Source organism: Lithobates pipiens, unplaced genomic scaffold (assembly GCF_037356315.1).
Source record: "Lithobates pipiens isolate NorthernLeopardFrog02 unplaced genomic scaffold, aLitPip1_a1.2 Scaffold_16, whole genome shotgun sequence".
NCBI lineage: Eukaryota > Metazoa > Chordata > Amphibia > Anura > Ranidae > Lithobates > Lithobates pipiens.
This window is the reverse complement of record NW_027507748.1, coordinates 347786587-347809252: the sequence shown is the minus strand read 5'-3', so window position 1 is coordinate 347809252 and position 22666 is coordinate 347786587. Positions and strand designations below refer to the sequence as shown.

The following is a 22666-nucleotide window of genomic DNA, read 5'->3' as shown; positions in this document are numbered from 1 at the left end:
GGTGGGGGGGCCGCGCGGCCCCCCCTTCCCCAAGGCACCCCCCCATGTTGAGGGCACGCGGCCTGGTACGGCTCAGGAGGGGGGGCGCGCTCGCTCGCCCCCCTTTCCTGGCCGGCCGGGTAGCGTGCTCGGACAAGGGTCTGGTGTGGACTTGGGGGGAACCCCCACGCCGATTTTTTTCGGCGTTGGGGTTCCCCTTTAAGCCCATTCCAGGCGGCGGAGCCCGCGACGTCTCCTTCGCGGGCCCCGCCTACCTGTACACGCGCTCGAAATGGGCGGATTTGCCTCCTCCTTACGTGGGCGAGTCCGTTCATTTCAAAAGTTGAGCGAACTGTTTGCCCAACCTTGTTCGTCAAACAGTCCGCTCGTGTGTGGGCAAGTCCGCTCATGCAAATTTTGAGCGGACTGTTTGCCCAAACTGTTTGACGAACAAGGTTGGGCAAACAGTCCGCGCGTGTGTACGCGGCCTAAGCCATCTCGAAAGGTGTTTCAGAGAATTTGCAAGTACATCCAACCAGCCTTACAACCGCAGACCACGTGTAACCACACCAGTCCAGGACCTTTGGAAAAATACAGAATCGTTGGAGCTGATTTACTTAGCCACTTGCCTGCTGTGTAATTTTACCCCCTTCATGCCCAGGCCAATTTTCAGCTTTCAGTGCTGTCGCACTTTAAATGACAATTGCGAGGTCATGCAACACTGTACCTAAACAAAATGCTTTTTTTTTTTTTTTGGTGGTATTAAACCACCACTGGGGTCTTCATTTTTTGCTCAACAAACGAAAAAAGACCGAACATTTTGAAAAAAATGTTTTCTGTTTTAAAATCTTGTAAATAGGTAATTTTTCTCCTCCACTGATGGGCACTGATCAGGTGGCACTGATGGGCACTGATAGGCGGCATTGATGGGCTACAATGATGGGCACTGATAGGCAGCAATGATGGGCACGGATAGGTGGCACTGTTGGGCATGGATAGGTGGCACTGATGGTCACTGATAGGCGGCAATGATAGGCATTACAGATAGGTACTGACTTTTCATTCAATATTTGACAGTTATAAAGATATATTGTATTTACTTAATTACATTTGGTTGCAATTACAAACTCACAGGAATTGTATCCTTCTTTACTGTACTTGCAGGACAATTTCATGGGTCAGATAGTAAATGTACCAAAAAGAAACAAAGCGTTACTAGACCTACTGATTAGGATTACTAACAGTAAAGACCTGATCACAGATGTTGAAATACGGGGCAATTTAGGAAACTGCGATCATAGGTCAATTTGTTTCAGTATAAATCACACAAATAGAAAACATAAGGGGAATACAAAGACAATGGATTTCAAAAGAGCCAACTTCCATAAACTATGCTCCTTGCTAGAAGATATTAAATGGGATAAAATCTTAGGAAAAATGAACACGTTGGAAAAATGGGTGTGCTTTAAGGGCATCTTAAATAAGGGTATTATCCAGTGCATCCCAATGAGAAATACATTTAAAAGAGCTAATAAAAGTCCTGGGTGGGTTAATTCCAATGTAAAAATGCATATAAAAGCAAAGGAGTAGTTATGGGCTGTCTTTTCGAGTCGAACATGAGTTCGATTCGAACATTGGCTGTTCGCCCGTTCGCTGTATAGCAAACAATTTGTGGTATTCGTGGCAAATTCGAAAGCCGCAGAAACACCCTTTAAAAGTCTGTGGGAGAAATCAAAAATGCTCATTTTAAAGGCTAATATGCAAGTTATTGTCATAAAAAGTGTTGGGGACCTGGGTCCTGCCCCAGGGGACATGTATCAATGCAAAGAAAAGTTTCAAAAACAGCATTTTTTTTCGGGAGCAGTGATTTTAGTAATGCTTAAAGTGAAACAATAAAAATGTTATATTCCTTTAAATTTCATACCTGGGGGGTGTCTATAGTATGCCTGTAAAGTTGCATGCAGAAAAGTCCCTGCACAAAATGTCATTTCGAAAGGGAAAAAAAGTCATTTAAAAGCACTCACGGCTATAATGAATTGTTGGGTCTTGGCAATACAGATGAAAGTCATTGAAAAAAAACTGCATGGGGATTCCTCTCAGTCCATTACCAGGCCCTTTGGGTCTGGTATGAATATTAAGGGGGACCCCGAATCAAAATGTAAAAAAAATTTGCGTGGGGGTCTCTCCAAATTACATTACCAGGCCCATCAGGTCTGGTATGGATATTAAGGGGAACCATGCACCAAATTAAAAAAAAAATGGTGTAGGGGTCCCCCTCAAAATCCATACCAGACCCTTCAGGTCTGGTATAGATTTTAAGGGGAACCCCACGCCAAAATAAAAAAAAAATGGCGTGGGGTTCCCCCAAGAAATCCATACCAGACCCTTATCCGAGCACGCAACCTGGCAGGCCGCAGGAAAAGAGGGGGGGACGAGAGAGTGCCCCCCCTCCTGAACCGTCCCAGGCCACATGCCCTCAACATTGGGAGGTAGTCTCCCAAAGCACCTTGTCCCCATGTTGATGGGGAGAAGGGCCTCATCCCCACAACCCTTGCTCGGTGGTTGTGGGGGTCTGCGGGCGGGGGGCTTATCAGAATCTGGAAGCCCCCTTTAACAAAGAGGACTCCCAGATCCCGCCCCCGTGTGAACTGGTACATTGTACTCCTACCATTTCACCCAAAAAAGTGACAAAAAACACACACACAGTTTGGCACAAGTCCTTTAAAAAAAAAAACAGACCAAAAAATTCCAGTGATGTAATCCTTCTACGATCCATGAACGATACAGCCTCCTCCATAGGAGCCCCCAGCAGAATGACGTACAACTCAGATGACAGTTCTTAAATAACCGAGGGCGGGGCCACCCATGACATGTTGACGGGTGACCCCACCCCCTCTGACACAACGGCAATGCCAGGGTTAACCATTGGCATGTACGGGTGACCCTGCCCCCTCTGATGCAATGGGGGTTTCTCGTGATGCGTCAGAGGGGACGGGGTCACCTGTACATGCCGTCCATTCACTAAAATTAGAAGAAAAGCAGTTTAACCTTAAACTGCGTAGAGGCTTCTTTTCTGTAAGAGTGGTAAGGATGTGGAATTCTCTTCCACAAGCAGTGGTTTCAGCAGGAAGCATAAATCATTTAAAAAAACTATTAGATAGGTACCTAAACTACCACAACATTCAGGGTTGGGCAATGTAATATTGACACACACACAGGTTGGACTAGATGGACATGTGTATTTTTTCAACCTCAACAACCATGTAACTATGTAATAATAAATGGGGTTGATTTATAAAAGGCAAATAGGCTGTTTACTTTGCAAGTGAACTTGCACTTTGCAAGGGAAGTTGCATTTGCATGATAGGTTTCCCCAGAGCTTAGTGAATGTGGTACAATTTCACTTTGCAGAAAATACCCAATCGAGTGCAAGGAAAATAAAAAACAACATGTTTTTTCTTGAACAGGATTGGAAGTCAGAAAAGCTTCACCTCATTCACTAAGCTCTGGGAAAAATTATGATTCAAAGTGCAAATTCCCTCATTATGTCTTTTTTTAATATTCTTTTGCATGGTCGCGTTACTTTGTTCGTGATAGATAGTCCAGGTGAAGGTCCGCCTTAAATAAATATGGTTTATGTATAACTTGGTTTTCAAGAATTTAATAGGGTCAGATAGGGTTAGTGATTCTTTTTTTAGAACATGCTGATAATTCTGGTTATATTGGATGCTTTTAGTAGGAAGTCCATTCTAAACATTACTTGTCATCACAATGCGGCTGTTTGCTTAATACAAATATAATCCTTCGAAAATAATTGTGCATCTACAGCTTTGGCAGTAAAAACATAGCAAATATAATAAATAAGTACAGTTTCACCTAAATTAGTACCAAAGTTACAAAGCCCTGAATTCTGAAAAGCTATCATTTAAAAATGTGGGCAAACCTAAAAGACACAAAAGAACTGTTGGCTTAACATTCCAAGAGTAAACCCTAAATAAATGAACATTATGTTGTTTTAGGTCACTATACAGTCAATGATTCGCTAACTAAAGAGTCTCCTAAGGTTCTGGTGTCATGCTTCAAGTCAAAGACTACCCGAGATCCTTTGAATGTTGCCTTGAATAACCCAGGACCAGCCAGCTATGACCCATTTGGATGCCCTGAAATAGGAAAGAAGACTGTTTTACCGTGAGTTATCAGAAAGTTGTATTTTCAGAATCTAACCTATCTTTCCTCATTGGTGTGACTGGCTGCAGCCATGCAATATATGATTGGTTGATATGTTGGGGACGGGGGTATTCCACTTCCCACTGCATATCAGTGCACGAAAATCATTAATTGTGTCTTCTCCTTAATATCATAGATACCCCCTACTCCTTATATACTGTATGTCTATTGTTTCTGCCATGACTACCTGTGTTACTGTTTGACGAAAGCAGTGTTGTTCTTTACCTTAAGGAACTGTGAAAATATTATTTCAGACCATGCCCTAGAGGTTGTATTCTTTCTTCTTTGCCCTAATGCTTACAGGACTTGTTCAAAATTCTGTCAGAATGTTCTGCACACAACCTTTGAGGTGACCCCATGCACCCCTTTTCTCCGCACACAACTTGAATTATATTACCAAAAGTATTGTAATGCCTCACTTTATGCACATGAACTTTAATGGCATACCAGTCTTATGCCCCATACACACGGTCGGACATTCCAACAACAAAATCCGTCTCATTTTTTCTGAAGGATTTTGGCCCAAACTTGTCTTGCATACACACAATCGCACAAAGTTGTCGGAAAATCCGATAGTTCAGAATAAAAGAAGTACGTCAGCACTATACACGGGCCAGTAGCCAATAGCTTTCGCCTTGTAATTTATTCTGAGCATGCGTGGCACTTTGTGCGTTGGATTTGTCTACACACGATCGGATTTTGTTGTCGGAAAATTTTAGATCCAGCTCTCAAACTTTGTGTGTCAGAAATTCAGACGGAAAAAGTCCAATGGAGCCCACACACGATCGGATTTTCCGACAACACAATCCGATGGCACATTTTCCGTCGGAAAGTCCAACCGTGTCTACAGGGCATGAAGCCCCATGCACACTATCAGTTTTTCTGCTGAGCTTTTCCTTCAGATTTACCAAAACCATGTAGTGCAAGGGCCTGACTGATTGTATACACATTGAAACGCCTAAGGTTTGACCTCATATTATATGGTTTTGGTAAATTTAAAGGAAAAACTCAGCAGAAAATCTGATAGTGTGTATGGGGCATTAGTCTGTACAGTTACAATATTGAGTTGGCTCACCCTTTGTAGCTATAACAGCTTCAACTCTTCAGGGAAGGCTGTCCACAAGGTTTAGGAGTGTGTCTATGGGAATATTTGACCATTCCTCTAGAAACGCATTTGTGAGGTCAGGCACTGATGTTGGACGAGAAGGCTTGGCTCACAGTCTCCACTCTAATTCATCCCAAAGGTATTCCTCTCCGGTTGTGCAGGCCAGTCAAGTTCCTCCACCCCAAACTCGCTCATTCATGTCTTTGAGGACCTTGTTTGGGAAATGGTACACAGTCATGTTGGAACAGGCAGGGGCCATCCCCAAAAAGTTGGGAGCATGAAATTGTCCAAAATGTTTTGGTATGCTGACGCCTTAAGAGTTCCCTTCACTTGGCCAAGCCCAACCCCTGAAAAACACTGTACAATGGAATCGCCCAACTCGTCCTAGACCCAGCCCCCACCCAGCAGAAGGCACATATTAGAAAACACTATCTATCCACACAGTGCCCTACAGCTGAAACAATTTGAATTTCCCTGCCCACACTCCCTATATGGGAGGGGTTAGCAAGGGGGCGTCTGAAAAGTTCAGTATACTGTTAAGTCGCCACTTTGAGAGCTGCTGCTGTGTGAAGCCACAGCCCAGCCTCAATCGTGTCTGGGGATAAGGCAAGCTCAAATCCAGACACATGATTCAATTCCCGTACTGTCCAGGGCAATCCCATACAGGTGGCAACCCTAACTGTTCGTCTCACCCCTTTACAATACATGGTTCCTGGTACAGCTAGCACATAGGCCTGACTCTAGCCAGGCCTTAGTGACTGTCATTTGCAGGCAGGCCCGCGGGTCCCTTTAGTGTAGCAGCAAAATTAGAAAAGTCTTTAGTGCTAGCGGACCTTGGTGGACTACTGCTCCAGTCAGTCTTTTAGGCCCTGCCAGCCGTCCTGGTTGCAGCTGCCCATCTTCACTGCCCATGACATCACAGTGTCTCCTGCTGGCTCTACAAATATTGGCTCACTGACTTTGGATGACTTTGATTGAGCAGTGGGTGCCCACTGCAGTCTCAGCCAACGAGGATTCAGAGTCACGGACATTGGGGGCTCTTGTACAACATTGCTGGATCGAGATGGGGCTCAGGTAAGTATTGGGGAGGGGGGCTGATGCACACATACGTTTTTTTTTTAACTTAATGCACAGAATGCATTAAGATAAAAAAACCTTTAGAACCACCTTAACTAACGAACATTAAGCAGGAGGGGAGGACAGCAGGAGAAAACAATCAAGTAAGCAAGATGTAGTAGCCCAAAACTGCCACTAGATGTCAGCATACAGCAAAACAATAGTAACCTCATGCAGTTCAATGTAACACAAAAATAATAGCAATAGGTTGTACAGACTAGTTGTAGTTTTTTAAATGTCATATGGTATTAGTGCACATGTTTATCAAAGGCATATTTTCATTAAAAAAATACACAAAAGTTAAAGTGGTTCTAAAGGCTCAAGGTTTTTTACCTTCATGCATTCTATGCACGAAGGTAAAAAAAACCTTCTCTGTGCAGCAGCCCCCATAATACTTACCTGAGCCTGATCTTCCTCCAGCAATGTGTGCGAGAGCTCTCTGAGGACTCTCCCTCCTTCAATGGCTCCCGCTGCTGTCAATCACAGCCAGTGAGCCAATAAGGAGGAAGAGGGGTTGTGGCCAAGCCACAGCTGTGTGTGTGAATAGACACACAGAGTCATGGCTCAGAAATGAGCCTGCTTGGGTGCCCCGTTGCAAACTGTATTCTCTGGTAGCACTCAGCAGGTGGGCGGGGCCAAGAGCACCAGCGTGGGGCTCGAGAAGAGGAGGATCAAGGCTGCTCTGTGCAAAACAACTGTACAGAGCAGGAGAGTATGACATGTTTGTTATTTAAGTAAAAAAGAAAGCCTTTAATATTGCTTTAACTTTAGTGCACACAATCACAATATGTGGGATGGGAGTGACGACCACCCAACGGCCTTAAAGGGATAATTTTTTTAATGAAAAGAAAATTAAAGAACTTTGGTTTTATTGCTTTTAAGTGTAAATGTGAGATCTGAGGTCTTTTTGACCCCAGATCTCACATTAAAGCGGAGTTCCACCCCCAAGTGGAACTTCCACTCATCAGAACCCTCCCCCCCTCTGGTGCCACAGTTGGCACCTTTCAGGGGGAGGGGGGTGCAGATACCTGTCTCCCGTGGGAGTGTATGCTTCTTCCTGTCCCACCGCGCTGTCTGCTGGGACACACACGGGTCCCAGAGACAGCATGGACCATTCCCATCGCGCTGCACAACTCGTGCATGCGCAGTAGAGAACCGGGAATTGAAGCCGCAACGCTTCACTTCCTGATTCCCTCACCGACAATGGCGGTGGTAGCAGGCGAGAGCCAATCGATCGATCGGCCTTGGCTGCCAACATCACTGGACCCTGGAACAGGGGAGTGTCCATTTATTAAAAGTCAGCAGCTGTAGTATTTATAGCTGCTGGCTTTTAATAATTTTTTTCAGGTGTACTCCCTCTTTAAAGAGGTCCTGTCATGCTTTTTTTGTATTACAAGGGATGTTTACATTCCTTGTAATAGGAACACAAGTGATGCATTTTTTTTTTAAAGGGACAGTGTACAAATGAAAAAAAATAAAAAGTAAAATAAATAAGAAAATAAATAATTTAACCACTTCCCAAACACCCTATAGCCGAATGACGGCTATAGAGCGGGCACTCTCGTCCGGGAGGCCGTCCCTGGACGTCCTCGTGTTTACTTCCGCAATGCGCGCCGCCGTGGGTGCGTATCGGGGAAGTTTTGTGTTTGCTGTGTCCCCCGGAGACAGGCAAACACAGATCGCTGTAAACGGCCAATCACAGCGGCCGTTTACAGCGCGATCGGCCTATCCAATGAGAGATGATCTCATATGTAAACATATGAGATCATCTTTCAGCGCCGCTCTCTCCTCACACAGACAGCGTGTGAGAGGGGAGAGATGAACGTGAAAAAGTGAAAAAAAAAAAGAAAAAAAATGTTCCATCCTCCCCCAGTGCCATCCTCCTCCAGTGCCACCCGCCCCAGTACCATCCACCCCAGTTCCATCCACCCCAGTGCCATCCTCCCCCAGTGCCATCCACCCCAGTGCCATCCACCCCAGTGCCATCCACTCCAGTGCCATCCTCTCCAGTGCCATCCTCCCCAGTGCTACCTGCCCCCAGTGCCACCTTTTAGTGCTATCTGTCCCCAGTGCCACCTGTTAGTGCTATCTGTCCCCAGTGCCACCCATTGTCAGTGCCATTTGTCCCCAATGCCATCTGTCATCAGTGCCACCTATAAGTGCCATCTGTCATCAGTGCCACGTGTCATCAGTGCCACATAGTGCCATCTGTCATCAGTGCCACATATTAGTGCCATCTGTCATCAGTGCCACGTATCAGTGCCATTTGTCATCAGTACCACCTGTCAGTGTCACGTGCCATCTGTTGTCAGTGTCACGTGTCATCAATGCCACTTATCAGTGCCATCTGTCATCAGTGTCACACGTCATCTGTGCCACGTATTAGTGCCATCTGTCATCGGTGCCACGTATTAGTGCCACATATTAGTGCCATCTGTAATCAGTGCCACGTATTAGTGCCATCTGTCATCAGTGCCACGTATTAGTGTCACGTGTCATCAGTGCCACGTATAAGTGCCATCTGTCATCAGTGCCACGTATAAGTGCCATCTGTCATCAGTGCCACATATTAGTGCCATCTGTCATCAGTGCCACATGTCATCAGTGCCACGTATAAGTGTCATCATTGCCACGTATCAGTGCCATCTGTCATCAGTGCCACGTGTCATTGTCCTGGTGCTCCAGGGCCTTCAAAAGTGTAATAGATAGTCAACAAGTTAGATGTGTAATTTATGCCACATGAGAAAAATAACCTATTACAATGACAATTTTGTGGAAAAAAATAAATCTTAATTTTGCAAAGAATTGTGGGAAAAAAATGACACCATCAAAAAGCTCACCATGCCTCTTACTAAATACCTTGGAATGTCTACTTTCCAAAAGGGGGTCATTTGGGGGGTATTTGTACTTTCCTGACTTGTTCGGGTCACAAGAAATGAGATAGGCCACCAGTACATCAGATGTGATCAATTTTGTATGATTCGCACCACAGCTTGTAGACTCTCTAACTTTCACAAAGACCAAATAATATCCACTAATTTGGGTTATTTTTACCAAAGATATGTAGCAGTATAAATTGTGGCCAAAATTTATGAAGAAAAATTAATAATTTGCATAATTTTGTCACAGAAACAAAGAAATATGCGTTTTTTTTCAAAATTTTCGGTCTTTTTTCATTTATAGCGCAAAAAATAAAAACCCCAGAGGTGATCAAATGCCACCAAAAGAAAGCTCTATTTGTAGGAAAAAAGACAAAAAATTAATTTGGGTACAGTGATGCATGAGTAATTGTCATTCAAAGTGTGAGAGCACCGAAAGCTGAAAATTGGTCTGGGCAGGAAGGGTGTTTAACCGGTTCCCGACCAGTGCACGACGATGTACAACGACAGAATGGCACGGGCAGGCATATTGGCGTACAGGTACGTCCAATCTTCAATGCTGCCCTGCCATCGGGAGCGCGCCGCCGGCGGCGCGCTCCCGCGCTGGTCGGGACCCCCGTGAGTCCCCGCGATCGTCTCACGGAACGGCTGAATGGAGGAAATGCCGTGTAAACAGCATTTTTCCATTCTGCCTAGCAACTAGTGACGCTGATCTCTGCTCCATGTGATTGGAGCAGAGATCAGTGTTCACTAAATGAAAGCCCAACCCCCCCCACAGTTAGTAATACACCCCTAGGAACACTTAACCCCTACACTGCCACCCACTGGTTAACCCCTTCACTGCCAGTGTCATTTACACAGGAATCACTGCATTTATATAGCAGTGATTACTGTATAAATGACAATGGTCCCAAAAATGTTTAAAAAATGTCCGATGGGTCCTCCACAATGTCGCAGTCACAATAAAAATCGCTGATCGCCGCCATTACTAGTAAAAAAATAATAATAAAAAATTATTAATAAAAATGCTATAAAACTATCCCTATTTTGTAAACGCTATAACTTTTGCGCAAACCAATCAATAATCGCTTATTGCGATTTTTTTAACCAAAAATATGTAGAAGAATACCTGCCAAAAAATAAAGCTGCGCTAAAACTTATAAAGTGAAAAAACTAAAAACATGATATTGTGACATATCAAATCTTAGTATCACATACTAAACAATGTGTGTAACCAAAAATTGTGCAAAAATTATTCAAAATTAAAACACATAAAAAAAGTCCAGGGGGAAGAGAAACGCAAAGAAATAAATAAATTCAGTCCATTGAAGTGACTCTTTAAAACACCCTTTAGATGTATAGCAGGTGCGCCCAAAGAGAGAGTTCTATCCACCACCGAATTCAGTAAGGCTTACCAGCTGACAAGATCTCTTTTTAGGGAGATCATACAGGCTTGAAAACAAAGCGATCACTCCTGATCTCTCCAATGGGTTCTGCTGGCGTCTCCAACTCCTATGACTTCTTGTTAGAGCGTCCAGGTTCCAGGTGATGCATCTCCTCCATCCAGCGGAAACATGAAAAACTCAGTTTTTCATGTTTTTCATGTTTCCGCTGGATGGAGGAGATGCATCACCTGGAACCTGGACGCTCTAACAAGAAGTCATAGGAGTTGGAGACGCCAGCAGAACCCATTGGAGAGATCAGGAGCGATCGCTTTGTTTTCAAGCCTGTATGATCTCCCTAAAAAGAGATCTTGTCAGCTGGTAAGCCTTACTGAATTCGGTGGTGGATAGAACTCTCTCTTTGGGCGCACCTGCTATACATCTAAAGGGTGTTTTAAAGAGTCACTTCAATGGACTGAATTTATTTATTTCTTTGCGTTTCTCTTCCCCCTGGACTTTTTTTATGTGTTTTTTTTATGTGTTTTAATTTTGAATAATTTTTGCACAATTTTTGGTAACACACATTGTTTAGTATGTGATACTAAGATTTGATATGTCACAATATCATGTTTTTAGTTTTTTCACTTTATAAGTTTTAGCGCAGCTTTATTTTTTGGCTTGTGTTTATTGTGGGTATCTCACATTGTGTTGCAGCAAGAACTTATATTTAGTTTATTATCAGTAATTAATTTATTATTAATTTCAGAGCTTGCCTCACTGGCTTAGGCTCCTTTTTTTTGAATGATTGAGCAATTTTTTGGACAGCGCTGTTTTCCAAGGATTTTTTATGTAGAAGAATACGTATCGGCCTAAACTGAGGGAAACATTTTTTTTTTATATATATTTTTGGGGGATATTTATTATAACAAAAAGTAAAAAATAATGCGTTTTTTTCAAAATTGTCGCTCTATTTTTGTTTATAGCGCAAAAAATAAAAACCGCAGGGGTGATCAAATACCACCAAAAGAAAACTCTATTTGTGGGAAAAAAAGGACGTCAATTTTGTTTGGGAGCCACGTCGCACGACCGCGCAATTGTCAGTTAAAGCGACGCAGTGCCGAATCGCAAAAAGTGGTCTGGTCTTTGACCAGCAAAATGGTCCGGTCTGTAAGTGGTTAAGTGCCCAGTAAGCAAGTGGTTAAAGTGCCCCATCCCTATGTGCTCACACACAGAAGAGAACGTATATGTAAGTCGCAGGCGCATATGTAAATGGTGTTAAAACCACACATGTGAGGTATCGCCACGATCGTACGAGCAAGAGCAATATATATAGCAAAAGACCTCCTCTGCAACTCAAAACTGGTAACCTGTAGAAATTTTTAAACTCAAAGTTTGTCGCCATTCAACGGGCGCAATTTTGAAGCATGACATGTTGGGTCTCAATTAGAAAAAGTGTATTTTTTCCAAAAACATTGCGTTTGTGAGACCGCTGTACAAATACAGTGGGACATAAAGTATTTCAACAACCATCATTTTATTCTCTAGGGTGAAAATAAAAATAATGTTTGGGGGTTCTAAGTAATTTTTCTAGCAACAAAAAACGATTTTAACTTGTAAACACCAAGTGTAAAAAATAGGCTTGGTCCTTAAGTGGTTAAAGGAATCCTTTGTGGTGTTTTTATATCTGTCAGGTAATCAACTGGAAAACACTTAAAGATGAACACTAGATGGATAGAAAATGAAATGAAATTAAGGCAGTCCTGTAATCAATAATGCTTCATGAAGTCAACGTATTTGTATTAAATGTACTTTTTAAATGCAAGCAATGTAGGAACCTGAATTTGATCCAGTATCAGCTTCTTGCAGTCCTTTGTAGGAAGAGAAAACAGTGACAGTGATGAGCTGTTGACTGTGCAGCTTCTCTTTTCACTGTCCAGTCACAGGTTAGAACAAGTTGAGGACAGCCTGGATTCAAAAGAAATGGGTTAAATGGTGGTGGCCATCAGATTGAGAACATCTAGTGGCATATTGAAGAATACTTCTTATAGACAAATGATCACCCATTCTTAAAATCTGTCTTTGTCCATCTACTGACTTTGGATACATTTACTCTCTGACAGAAGCCATACAGATGATATAAAGCAGTAGACATGCATTTAAGACACCCGTTACTGCTCTAGAGTAAGTTCTAGAACTGCAGAGCTACTCCTATTGGAGACTGGTGATTTGTGCATGTACCATCTTCTGGGTATGTCCATCCTTTTCTAGCACTGTACAAAGCTTTATTACTCAGTTGCAGTTATTTAGGCATATCACAGCCTACACTCTGCACTAAGTGGTGGCACATGTTAATATGCATAATGCCAAATACGATTATCTAAGCAAACAAACTTGGTGATCTCTCTCTACAAATGTTTAGATACTTTTACATTTGAACTGCTGACAATGGTGGCACGGAAATAACTGCTTAACAAAATCATTCCAAGATTAGGAACTTTCAACAGTTAGAATGGATTGTTTAGTAAAAGGTTTGCCATTCAGTAAAGCCCAAATAACAATTTTCGAGGTCAATAATATGTTACCTTTAGGTAGTTTGTTACTGTAAACATATGTTGCAGTATAGGAATGACTTTTTGTGCAATCACATTCAAAAGAGTAAGTTTGACCTAGGTCCAGTTATGTGTCACCTTAGGCTTATTTTCTGTACCTTGTGTTTCTTCTGATGACAATAAGTCCACACCATTTCACATGCTAAACATACTAAGATTTCAACATGCTAAACATTTTTGACCTATCCACCTCCTACTATTGCTAATACTGTGGAGGCTTTTAAATGGGAAGTCTGTTCAAAACTGGTTTTTATTTTTTCAGTTTTGGGTGGAAGCCACCAGGTTTACCCACTGAAATCTTAAAATGATCAGGCATCAAAGAAGGAAGATTTTGCCACAGGGAGCGTCACAGCTTCAACATGAGAGCGTTTGCTCCAGTTTAGGCAGCGTAGTGTAGGTACCCACTCATCCTTCTGCCCTTTAAAGAGGAAGTAAACTCTCCCACTCTGAGGCCTCTTTTCATTTAGTGCATTATAATAATAAATTATCAAACTATAGCCACTGTAATCCATCCCAAATTGCATATTACTTTCTGTTTAAAGAAACTTTAAAAAAACTTGTTTCCAGGGGTAAGGCAGCACCATCTTAAGTATTGTATTCTGAGTCCATAAGGGAGTGTATTTTTGCCCTTACATTGAGCACTTCCTGTACTGGTAACCAAGCCTCCTTCTCAATCCAACATTTCTATGGCAACCCTGCTTCCCTGCTCATAGCTGACTTGTTTTATTTCATAGTATTTACTTGTGCTGATTATCTAGTGTTTGCCTGTGTAAGTCTTATCAGCTTCAGCTGATAAGACTGCAGTAATGCTGTTACATGCCCTGCTTTACACTGCATGTGATGTCACATGGTCACATGGGGGTGTAGGAGGAAGCTCTGAGTGATTATGAAGTCTCCTGGGATTTCAGTGCTGTGTGCAGTAGGAAGTCCTGATAACAGATAGATAAGCACATAGAGAGTGTGCCGTAAATCAGGGGAGCTCTGGGCATGCTCAGTGACATCATTCTAAAGAACAAAAAGGATTACAACAATACTAAGCAAGTAAGGAGATATCTACAAGCAGTGTTCATTAGAGTTTTCATACTGATTTACATGGGACAAAGTTGTGGGGGAGAGTTTACAACCACTTTAAACAAATGTTCTTAGGCACATATGGAGGCATAGCTAGACTGGTTGCATTATTGCTGAAACAAAGTGAGCTATTGCATAATCATATCATAAGTATAGGGTTTGATTGGCAGAGCTGGAAACTTCAAAGCAAGGTCTTATCACTGGCATCTGCAAGTGTTTATTAAAGAAAGGTTTAAGAAAAATAACTTAGGTATACGTACCCTTAAAAGGCATGGGAGACATGTGAAAGCATAACAAAACTTTAGCCCTGACAGTATCTGTTTCATTTTAAATCTTCAGTTATAGTTTAGGAGTAAAGTGAAAAAATGAATTTCTGTGGGTGAAAATATATTGGCTTTGAGTCTGTGGAGACATGCTTTTGGGTTTAATACGGCTTAAGGCTGGATTCACACCTATGCATTTTTAGCGCTTTTTGCATTTTTCAGATTTGCACAACAGAACGTGTTCCATAGGAAACCATGTTAAATGGACTGTAGTGCAAATCTGCAAAATGCAAAAAGCGCTAAAACTGCATAGGTGTGAATCCAGCCTTAAGCCGTATTAAACCCAAAAGCATTAATTTATTATATTGCAGCTTACCAATTATTACAGTAGATGCAATGGCTGCATTCGTTTTCTTTTTTTTTATAGGAGTTCTTTGCTTTATTTTTACCTGGTGATCTGGTCGGTAACCCTTTTATTTTTCCAAAAAGAACAAGCTCACTTGCAATTGTATCAGTCAAGAGACAAAGCATTTACCACTGAGAGTGCTTATAATGATCAGATTTTATTTATTCGTGTAAAATCTTTATCCCAAAGGGGAAAAAAAACAGCTGTTTGTGTAATTGCAGTGTGAGTTGGAGTTTGGATTTTTGCTAGTGTATCTAAATCTGCTACTCCATCCAATACTACCCTCCCCCAGAATAACAATGCTGCTGTCCAAAGGTACCCCTGGAGGCCCTCATCCAAAGTGAGGGGGCACTAATACAGGAGGCGTGTTAGTGGCCAGATCATTGGGTGAAAAAAGAGGGGAAAAAAAGAAAACTAATACAGCCACCACATCTAAGGAGTGGTAAGCTGTAAAATATATTATCATTTTATGTTTTGGGTTTAATACTGTTGTAAGCAATAAAAAAAAAAAAAAGTATATATATCCAAGTATTTCCAATAGCTGCAGAAATGTCCTTGTTTTTGCATATCATTCCTCTGTAAAATAAAAAATCCAAAGTCCAAAAAGAGTTGGCCTGGCCCATTTTTATTGTAATTTCTGAACACTTCTTTAGGAGAGATGAAAAAATGTTTCTTTATTATATTGATCATGATTTTTATTATGTTGTAAATGTTATTTCTCTCTTCCTCAAAAAGGTTTTCATACTAGCCAGTTCTAACAGAAACCTTTGTTGTATTTCAGGAGGAAACATTACCTCTGTTTCTCAGCCCCAGCAGTACCAGTTCCCAAGACAACAAATGTTCCAGGCCCTGGATATTATGAACTTGTGGACTATGAGGGACCTCCCAAACAGTACATTTCCAGCTCTGCGTTTGTATCCAACACAAGTCGATGGGCTGGAGATGCTTCTGGAGCAGATGTACCAGGTCCAGGTTAGTAGAGTAACTGTGTGCTTATCAGAAAGCACATATTGTTTCATTTTCATTGGAAAGATATATTGTATTTTCTGGCATATAAGACAACCTTTTTGCTCTGAAATTACACACCCAAAAAACAGGGGTCGTTTTATATGCCGGGTGAAGAAGCTGCCAGATGGATATCAGCTTGCCGGGTGCTACTTTACTAACACAGCATCGTACTTGGCGCTTTACATATTAACAAAGCATCCTGTTTGCACATCCAGCTCCAAATCTCCCCTAAAATACAGGTATGATTTATGGTGCTTTGGAGGAGAAGATTAATTGTTGCTGCCTACCAATTATGGGATCTCTGGGACTTGTAGTTCACCAGTTTCCCTTTTCTGATGTTAAGTCTGATGTTTTTTTTTATGTTTCTGATGTTTTCTTTTAAAATGGTATAGCTTCGGAAGGGTCTTATATGGCGAGTATAGCCCAAAACCTAAGTATTCACTGGAAAAATAGGGGGTCGTCTTATACGCCCAGTCGTCTTATACACCGGTAAAATTGATAGCATTGTTGCCAGCTGATCGGTAGGGCAGGGTACACCATCATTTTAAAATCTGTTCTTTATTTTGATCCGTGGATACAAGGTTTCACACTGACTGCCTGTGTGTATGACCGAGCTGCCATACACGCAGGCCAAACGTTGGCCATTTTTTATTGAACCGATGTCACTCGACATTTGGCCCGTGTACTACCAAGTCTTTTCTGGTGCACCTGCTGTTCCAAGTCTTCCTCTATGGAGATTGGAAACATCCTGACAAGGTGTTTGCTCACTCAAGCACTTATTAGCTGTCTATCTGTTTGTCACTGCTCAAATTAATAGACCTCCCTGGAGTTCTGGATCCAGATGTAATTGACCCATTTCCTGTGGCAGAATGGTTTTAGGAGTTTTATTCTAACCTGTTCAATGGTTCCCAAACACAAAAGAGGCATCCACCCCATCCTGGATCTCTAAGCACTGAATGTCTTATGAGGGCCCCCTGCTATTCAGCCTTTCTTCTACTACATGATTGTTTACCAAGGTTCTAGTCCTAGTACATGTCCTGCTGCTCTTGGGGCATCCCCAATGTAGGATACCTAGATGACATTCTGTTGAGGTCAGATAAATCCTAGAACACACTCATCGCTTGGAGTCCAGTGGTCTAGTCCTAGACTACAGCTCATGCTAAGATTTTCTCCCCCAGGATAGACTTTAAACTCTCCACAACCAAACTTCTGCTTTTCAGTCCAGGAGTCCTTGGCTCTACGCTTTGGCATGAGAGTCCTGGTAGTCTGCTTCAAGTTAGTCCCAATTGACCATTTTTACTCTATGCCCCTAAAATGCTCAAAATGCAATCTATTGTTTTGGGACACGTTAGTCCAGTCCCTGAACACAATAATTCATTTGGCACCGAGGATCAGGTTGTCCCTGACTTGGCAGCTTAGGAATCCGTCAGTGCCTAGGACTTGGATGACGGAGAAATTTTGTCTCTAAATCAACATCCTGAAAATGCATGATTCATGATTTGGTTCTCCAATAATTGAGGAACCAGAAATCTCACCATGGGAAGATAGGTAGAGGGGATTGTGTGCTAGGCAGAACTTCACATTCCAGCCTTCTCTCCACTATTTACATTACTGGCATGGGAAATTAGCAGTCGGCAGCACCTGAACTGAATGATCCCTAGACCTGAAAGTGTTCCAGGACTTTTATCTCATTTGCGGGATGCTGGATATGGACCTCCTGGCCTCTAGGTTCAACAACAAATTGGACAGGTTTGTCTCCAGGTACAGCGTTTTTCAATTGATGTGCCATCTGGGTTCTCCCAGGGTACCGCAAGCACAGGACCCAGTTTGACCCTCTTTACCTGCACCCGCAAGGCAGTGTTTCTTGTACCCAGCACCTCTGTGAGGAAAGTATCTTTGGTTTCAGCTGTATTCTGCAAAGAACCTTTTTGGTATTACAAAAAAGACAAGGTTGTGTTGAGGCCAAGGACTTCCCTCCTACCTAAGGTAGTTTTGGCCTTTCAACTCAATAAAGGCACCATTCTTCCATCACTCTATCTGGCCCCGGTTCATCAAAATGAGATTTCCCTCCTTTGTCTAGATGGGGTTCATAAGATGATAGTGTTAGCTCTCAGCTACTGATTCCCTCTATATCATCCCAGGTGATACCCATAAGGGTATACCAGCTTCTTGCTCCACCATTTCTAGGTGGCTAAGACAGACCATTACTCAAGCCTATGGTCTCAAGTATTGGGTTCAAATCTTTCCTCTTAAGTCCCACACTTGTAGGTCTATGAGAGCCTCATGGGCTTTTTGTCATTGGGCTACTCTTTCCCAGATTTTTTAGGCTACCACCCGATCGTCTGTGCATGTTTTCTAAGTTCTAGCAAGTAGACTTACCTGATGCCAGCTTTGGGTGCAAGGCCCTTTAGGCAGCTCTTTGAACTGCAGACAGTCCCATTTTGTTTTTCTTTTCTTGGGTCTGTCAGCATTGGTAGGACCTCAATGGACAACATTTTTCTACTCACCATAAAATCCTTTTTTTCCTTAAAGCGGGGTTCCACCCTTAAGTGGAACCTCCGCTGATCGGAACCCTCCCCCCCTCCGGTGTCACAATTGGTACCTTTCAGGGGGGAGGGGGGTGGAGATACCTGTCAAAGACAGGTATTTACACCCACTTCCGGACATAGACTCCCGTGGGAGTCTACGCCATTTCCTGTCCTGCCGTGCTGTCTGCTGGGACACACACGGGTCTCAGAGATAGCGCGGAGAATTCCTATTGCTCTGCGCGACTCGCGCATGCGCAGTAGGGAACCGGGAAGTGAAGCCTATTCGCTTCACTTCCTGATTCCCTCACCTAGAATGGTGATGACAGCAGCCGAGAGCCGAGCGATCGATCGGCCTCGGCTGCCGGCATCACTGGAACCCGGGACAGGTGAGTGTCCATTTATTAAAAGTCAGCAGCTGTAGTATTTATAGCTGCTGGCTTTTAATATTTTTTTTTTAGGTGGAACCCCTTTTTTAAGTCTGTAGAGGAACAGTGGTCCAACTGCTCTGTATTTATGATCATGCTCTTGGTACTGCTTTGCCACAAAACTAAAACACGCTGGTAGTAGGGAGGAGTTATCCTAGGCTGGCCTACAGTTTTTTTGCTAGCCAGTGTCCAGTCCTCCTTTAGGCAGCAGCATTACCTGGAAGATGTCCTGCATACCTCAATAAACTCTAAGAAAATAATTGTACAGTAAGTACAACAATTCTTCTGTTCTTTTCACAAGTGTAACATTTTAGATTTTCTCTCACTTTCAGTTCTAAAAAAACAAGCACCAAGATAATAGAGACAGTAAAATTTTCCAAGAGGGACTTCAACAGTAATTCAAACCTAACATTCAATATCCTGTCTCGCACTTTCCCCCAAAGTTAATATAGAATGATGCATGGTTAACAGTGGTACTGTATCCATCCAATTTAAAGTAATATCCAGGAATCCTTATCCTTAAAGAATTTGTTAACCCCCCCCCAAAAAATACATCCTGCTCCTTTAAAGCATGTTATATGACACAGTGCTTGTCCTGTGTCATTTTGCCCCATGTAACACCTAAAAACCTGGCTGACCCTGCCAGTTTCTCCCTACCCCTCTGTAAACTGACCACAGTGTATCATGGCTGCTGAGACCAGACACTGTGGTCATTTTACATGCCTCTGTCATCAGCAGCCTGCTATCTGCTCTTCTCCCTGCTCCTGTGCCCTCCTCCCACCTCCCCTCTCTGTCTGTGTGTGAGCCGCCCCCCCCCCCCCGCTGCTCTCATAACACTAACCTGTATACACCATCAGCACTGCCTCCTATTGCACTGTCCCCCTCTGTGAATGATTTATAGATATAAATGCTGCAAATACCTAATTTAAGAGCCGAGTTTGTGATCACATGACCAGCCAGCTCTCTCCTCCTCTCTTCCTGCCCACCAGACTGACATCAGCAGAGGAATCTCAGCTCTGCCTGCTGCATGTCTCAGAGGAGGAAAGGAGAAAGCTGGCCAGTCATGTGATCTCAATCTCGGCAGTGAAATTGGGTATTTGAAGCATTTATTTTTATAAATCACACAGAGAGGGATACTACAATAGGAGGCAGTGCTGATGGTGTATACTGGTTAGAGTGGCTTAATAACCACTTTAAACACTATTCATTAATAGTAGATGTGTTAGTAGCATATCTTTGCAAATCTATGTGGCAGTCATACTGTGTGTGTCTTTGCATCTTTAACCACTTTCAGACCGGACCAATTTGCTGGTCAAAGACCAGACCACTTTTTGCGATTCGGCACTGCGTCGCTTTAACTGACAATTGCGCGGTCGTGCGACGTGGCTCCCAAACAAAATTGATGTCCTTTTTTTCCCACAAATAGAGCTTTCTTTTGGTGGTATTTGATCACCCCTGCGGTTTTTATTTTTTGCGCTATAAACAAAAATAGAGCGACAATTTTGAAAAAAACGCATTATTTTTTACTTTTTGTTATAATAAATATCCCCCAAAAATATATAAAAAAACATTTTTTTCCCTCAGTTTAGGCCGATACGTATTCTTCTATATATTTTTGGTAAAAAAAATCGCAATAACCGATTATTGATTGGTTTGCGCAAAAGTTATAGCGTTTACAAAATAGGGATAGTTTTATAGCATTTTTATTAATAATTTTTTATTCTTTTTTTTTTTACTAGTAATGGCGGCGATCAGCGATTTTTATTGTGACTGCGACATTGTGGGGGACCCATCGGACATTTTTGACACATTTTTGGGACCATTGTCATTTATACAGTAATCACTGCTATATAAATGCAGTGATTCCTGTGTAAATGACACTGGCAGTGAAAGGCTTAACCAGTGGGTGGCAGTGTAGGGGTTAAGTGTTCCTAGGGGAGTGTTACTAACTGTGGGGGGGTTGGGCTTTCATTTAGTGTACACTGATCTCTGCTCCAATCACATGGAGCAGAGATCAGCGTCACTAGTTGCTAGGCAGAATAGACAAATGTTGTTTACACAGCATTTGCTCTATTCGGCCGCTCCGTGAGACGATCGCGGGGATGCCCGCGGCGATCGAGTCCGCGGGTCCCGCGACCGGACTCACGGGGGTCCCGACCAGCGCGGGAGCGCGCCGCCGCCGGCGCGCTCCCGATGGCAGGGCGGCATCGAATATTGGACGTACCTGTACGCCAATATGCCTGCCCGTGCCATTCTGTCGACGTACATCGTTGTTTGCTGGTCGGGAAGTGGTTAAAGCGTTTGTTAACCCAAAAAAATAAAAACAAAGATCCTGTTCCTTTAACCACTTGACCACTGGGCACTTAAACACCCTTAATAACCAGACCAATTTTCAGCTTTCAGTGCTCTCACATTTTGAATGACAATTACTCATGCAACACTTTACCTATATGAAATTTTTGTCCTTTTTTTCACACAAATGGAGCTTTCTTTTGGTGGTATTTAGTCACCTCTGGGTTTTTTATTTTTTGTGCTATAAAAGAAAAAATACAGAAAATTCTGTAAAAAAATGAATTTTTCTTTGTTTCTGTTATAAAATTTAGCAGATTAGTAATTTTTTCTTCATGAATTTTGGCCAAAATTTATACTACTACATATCTTTGGTAAAAATAAGTACAAATTGGTGGATATTATTTGGTCTTTGTGAAAGTTAGAGTCCACAAGCTATGGTGCCAATATCTGAAAACTGATCACACCTGAAGTACTGGCGGCCTATTTCAATTCTTGAGACCCTAACATGCCAGAAAAGTACAAACACCCCCCAAATGACCCCTTTTTGGAAAGAAGACATTCCAAGGTATTTAGTAAGAGGCATGATGAGTTTTTTGAAGTTGTTATTTTTTCCCACAATTCTTTGTAAAATCAAGATTTTTTTTAATTTTTTTTTTTTTCACAAAATTGTCATATTATCAGTTTATTTCTCACACACAGCATATGCATACCACAAATTACACCCCAAAACACATTCTGCTATTACTCCCGAGTACGGCGATACCAAATGTGTGAGACTTTTACACAGTGTGGCCACATACAGAGGCCCAACATGCAGGGAGCGCCATCAGGCGTTCTGGAGCACCCAGGACAATTCTGACATTTCTCTCCTACATGTAAAAATCATCATTTATTTGCTAGAAAATTACATAGAATCCCAAAACATTATATACGTTTTTTTAGCAAACACCCTGGAGAATACAATGGTGGTCGTTGCATTTTATCTCGCACGGTATTTCCGCAGGAATTTTTCGAATGCTTTTTTTTGGAAAAAAAACTGTTTTGTGCTTTAAAAAAAAAAAACAGAGTAAAGTTAGCCCAATTTTTGCATAATGTGAAAGATGAATTTACGCTGAGTAAATAGATACCTAACATGTCACTCTTCAAAATTGCACAGGCTCGTGGAATGGCGCCAAACGTCGCTACTTAAAAATCCCTATAGGCGACGATTTAATTTTTTTCTACTGGTTATAGGTTTTGAGTTATAGAGGAGGTCCAGGGCTAGAATTATTGCTCTCGTTCTAACGTTCGCAGCGATACCTCACATGTGTGGTTTGAACACCGTTTTCATATGTGGGCGGGACTTACGCATGCGTTCGCTTCTGCATGCAAGCACA

The 22666-nt window shown here is 42.4% G+C and overlaps 1 protein-coding gene across 1 annotated transcript in view; it reads left to right on the top strand.

Annotated features, from left to right (window-relative positions):
- STPG1 (sperm tail PG-rich repeat containing 1) overlaps nt 1-22666 on the top strand; it is a 130066-nt gene that overhangs the window by 67915 nt on the left and 39485 nt on the right. The window contains exons 7-8 of the mRNA XM_077481848.1: nt 3999-4167; nt 15819-16009. Of these exons, the coding sequence (XP_077337974.1) occupies nt 3999-4167; nt 15819-16009 (360 nt within the window). The remainder of the gene's footprint in view (nt 1-3998; nt 4168-15818; nt 16010-22666) is intronic.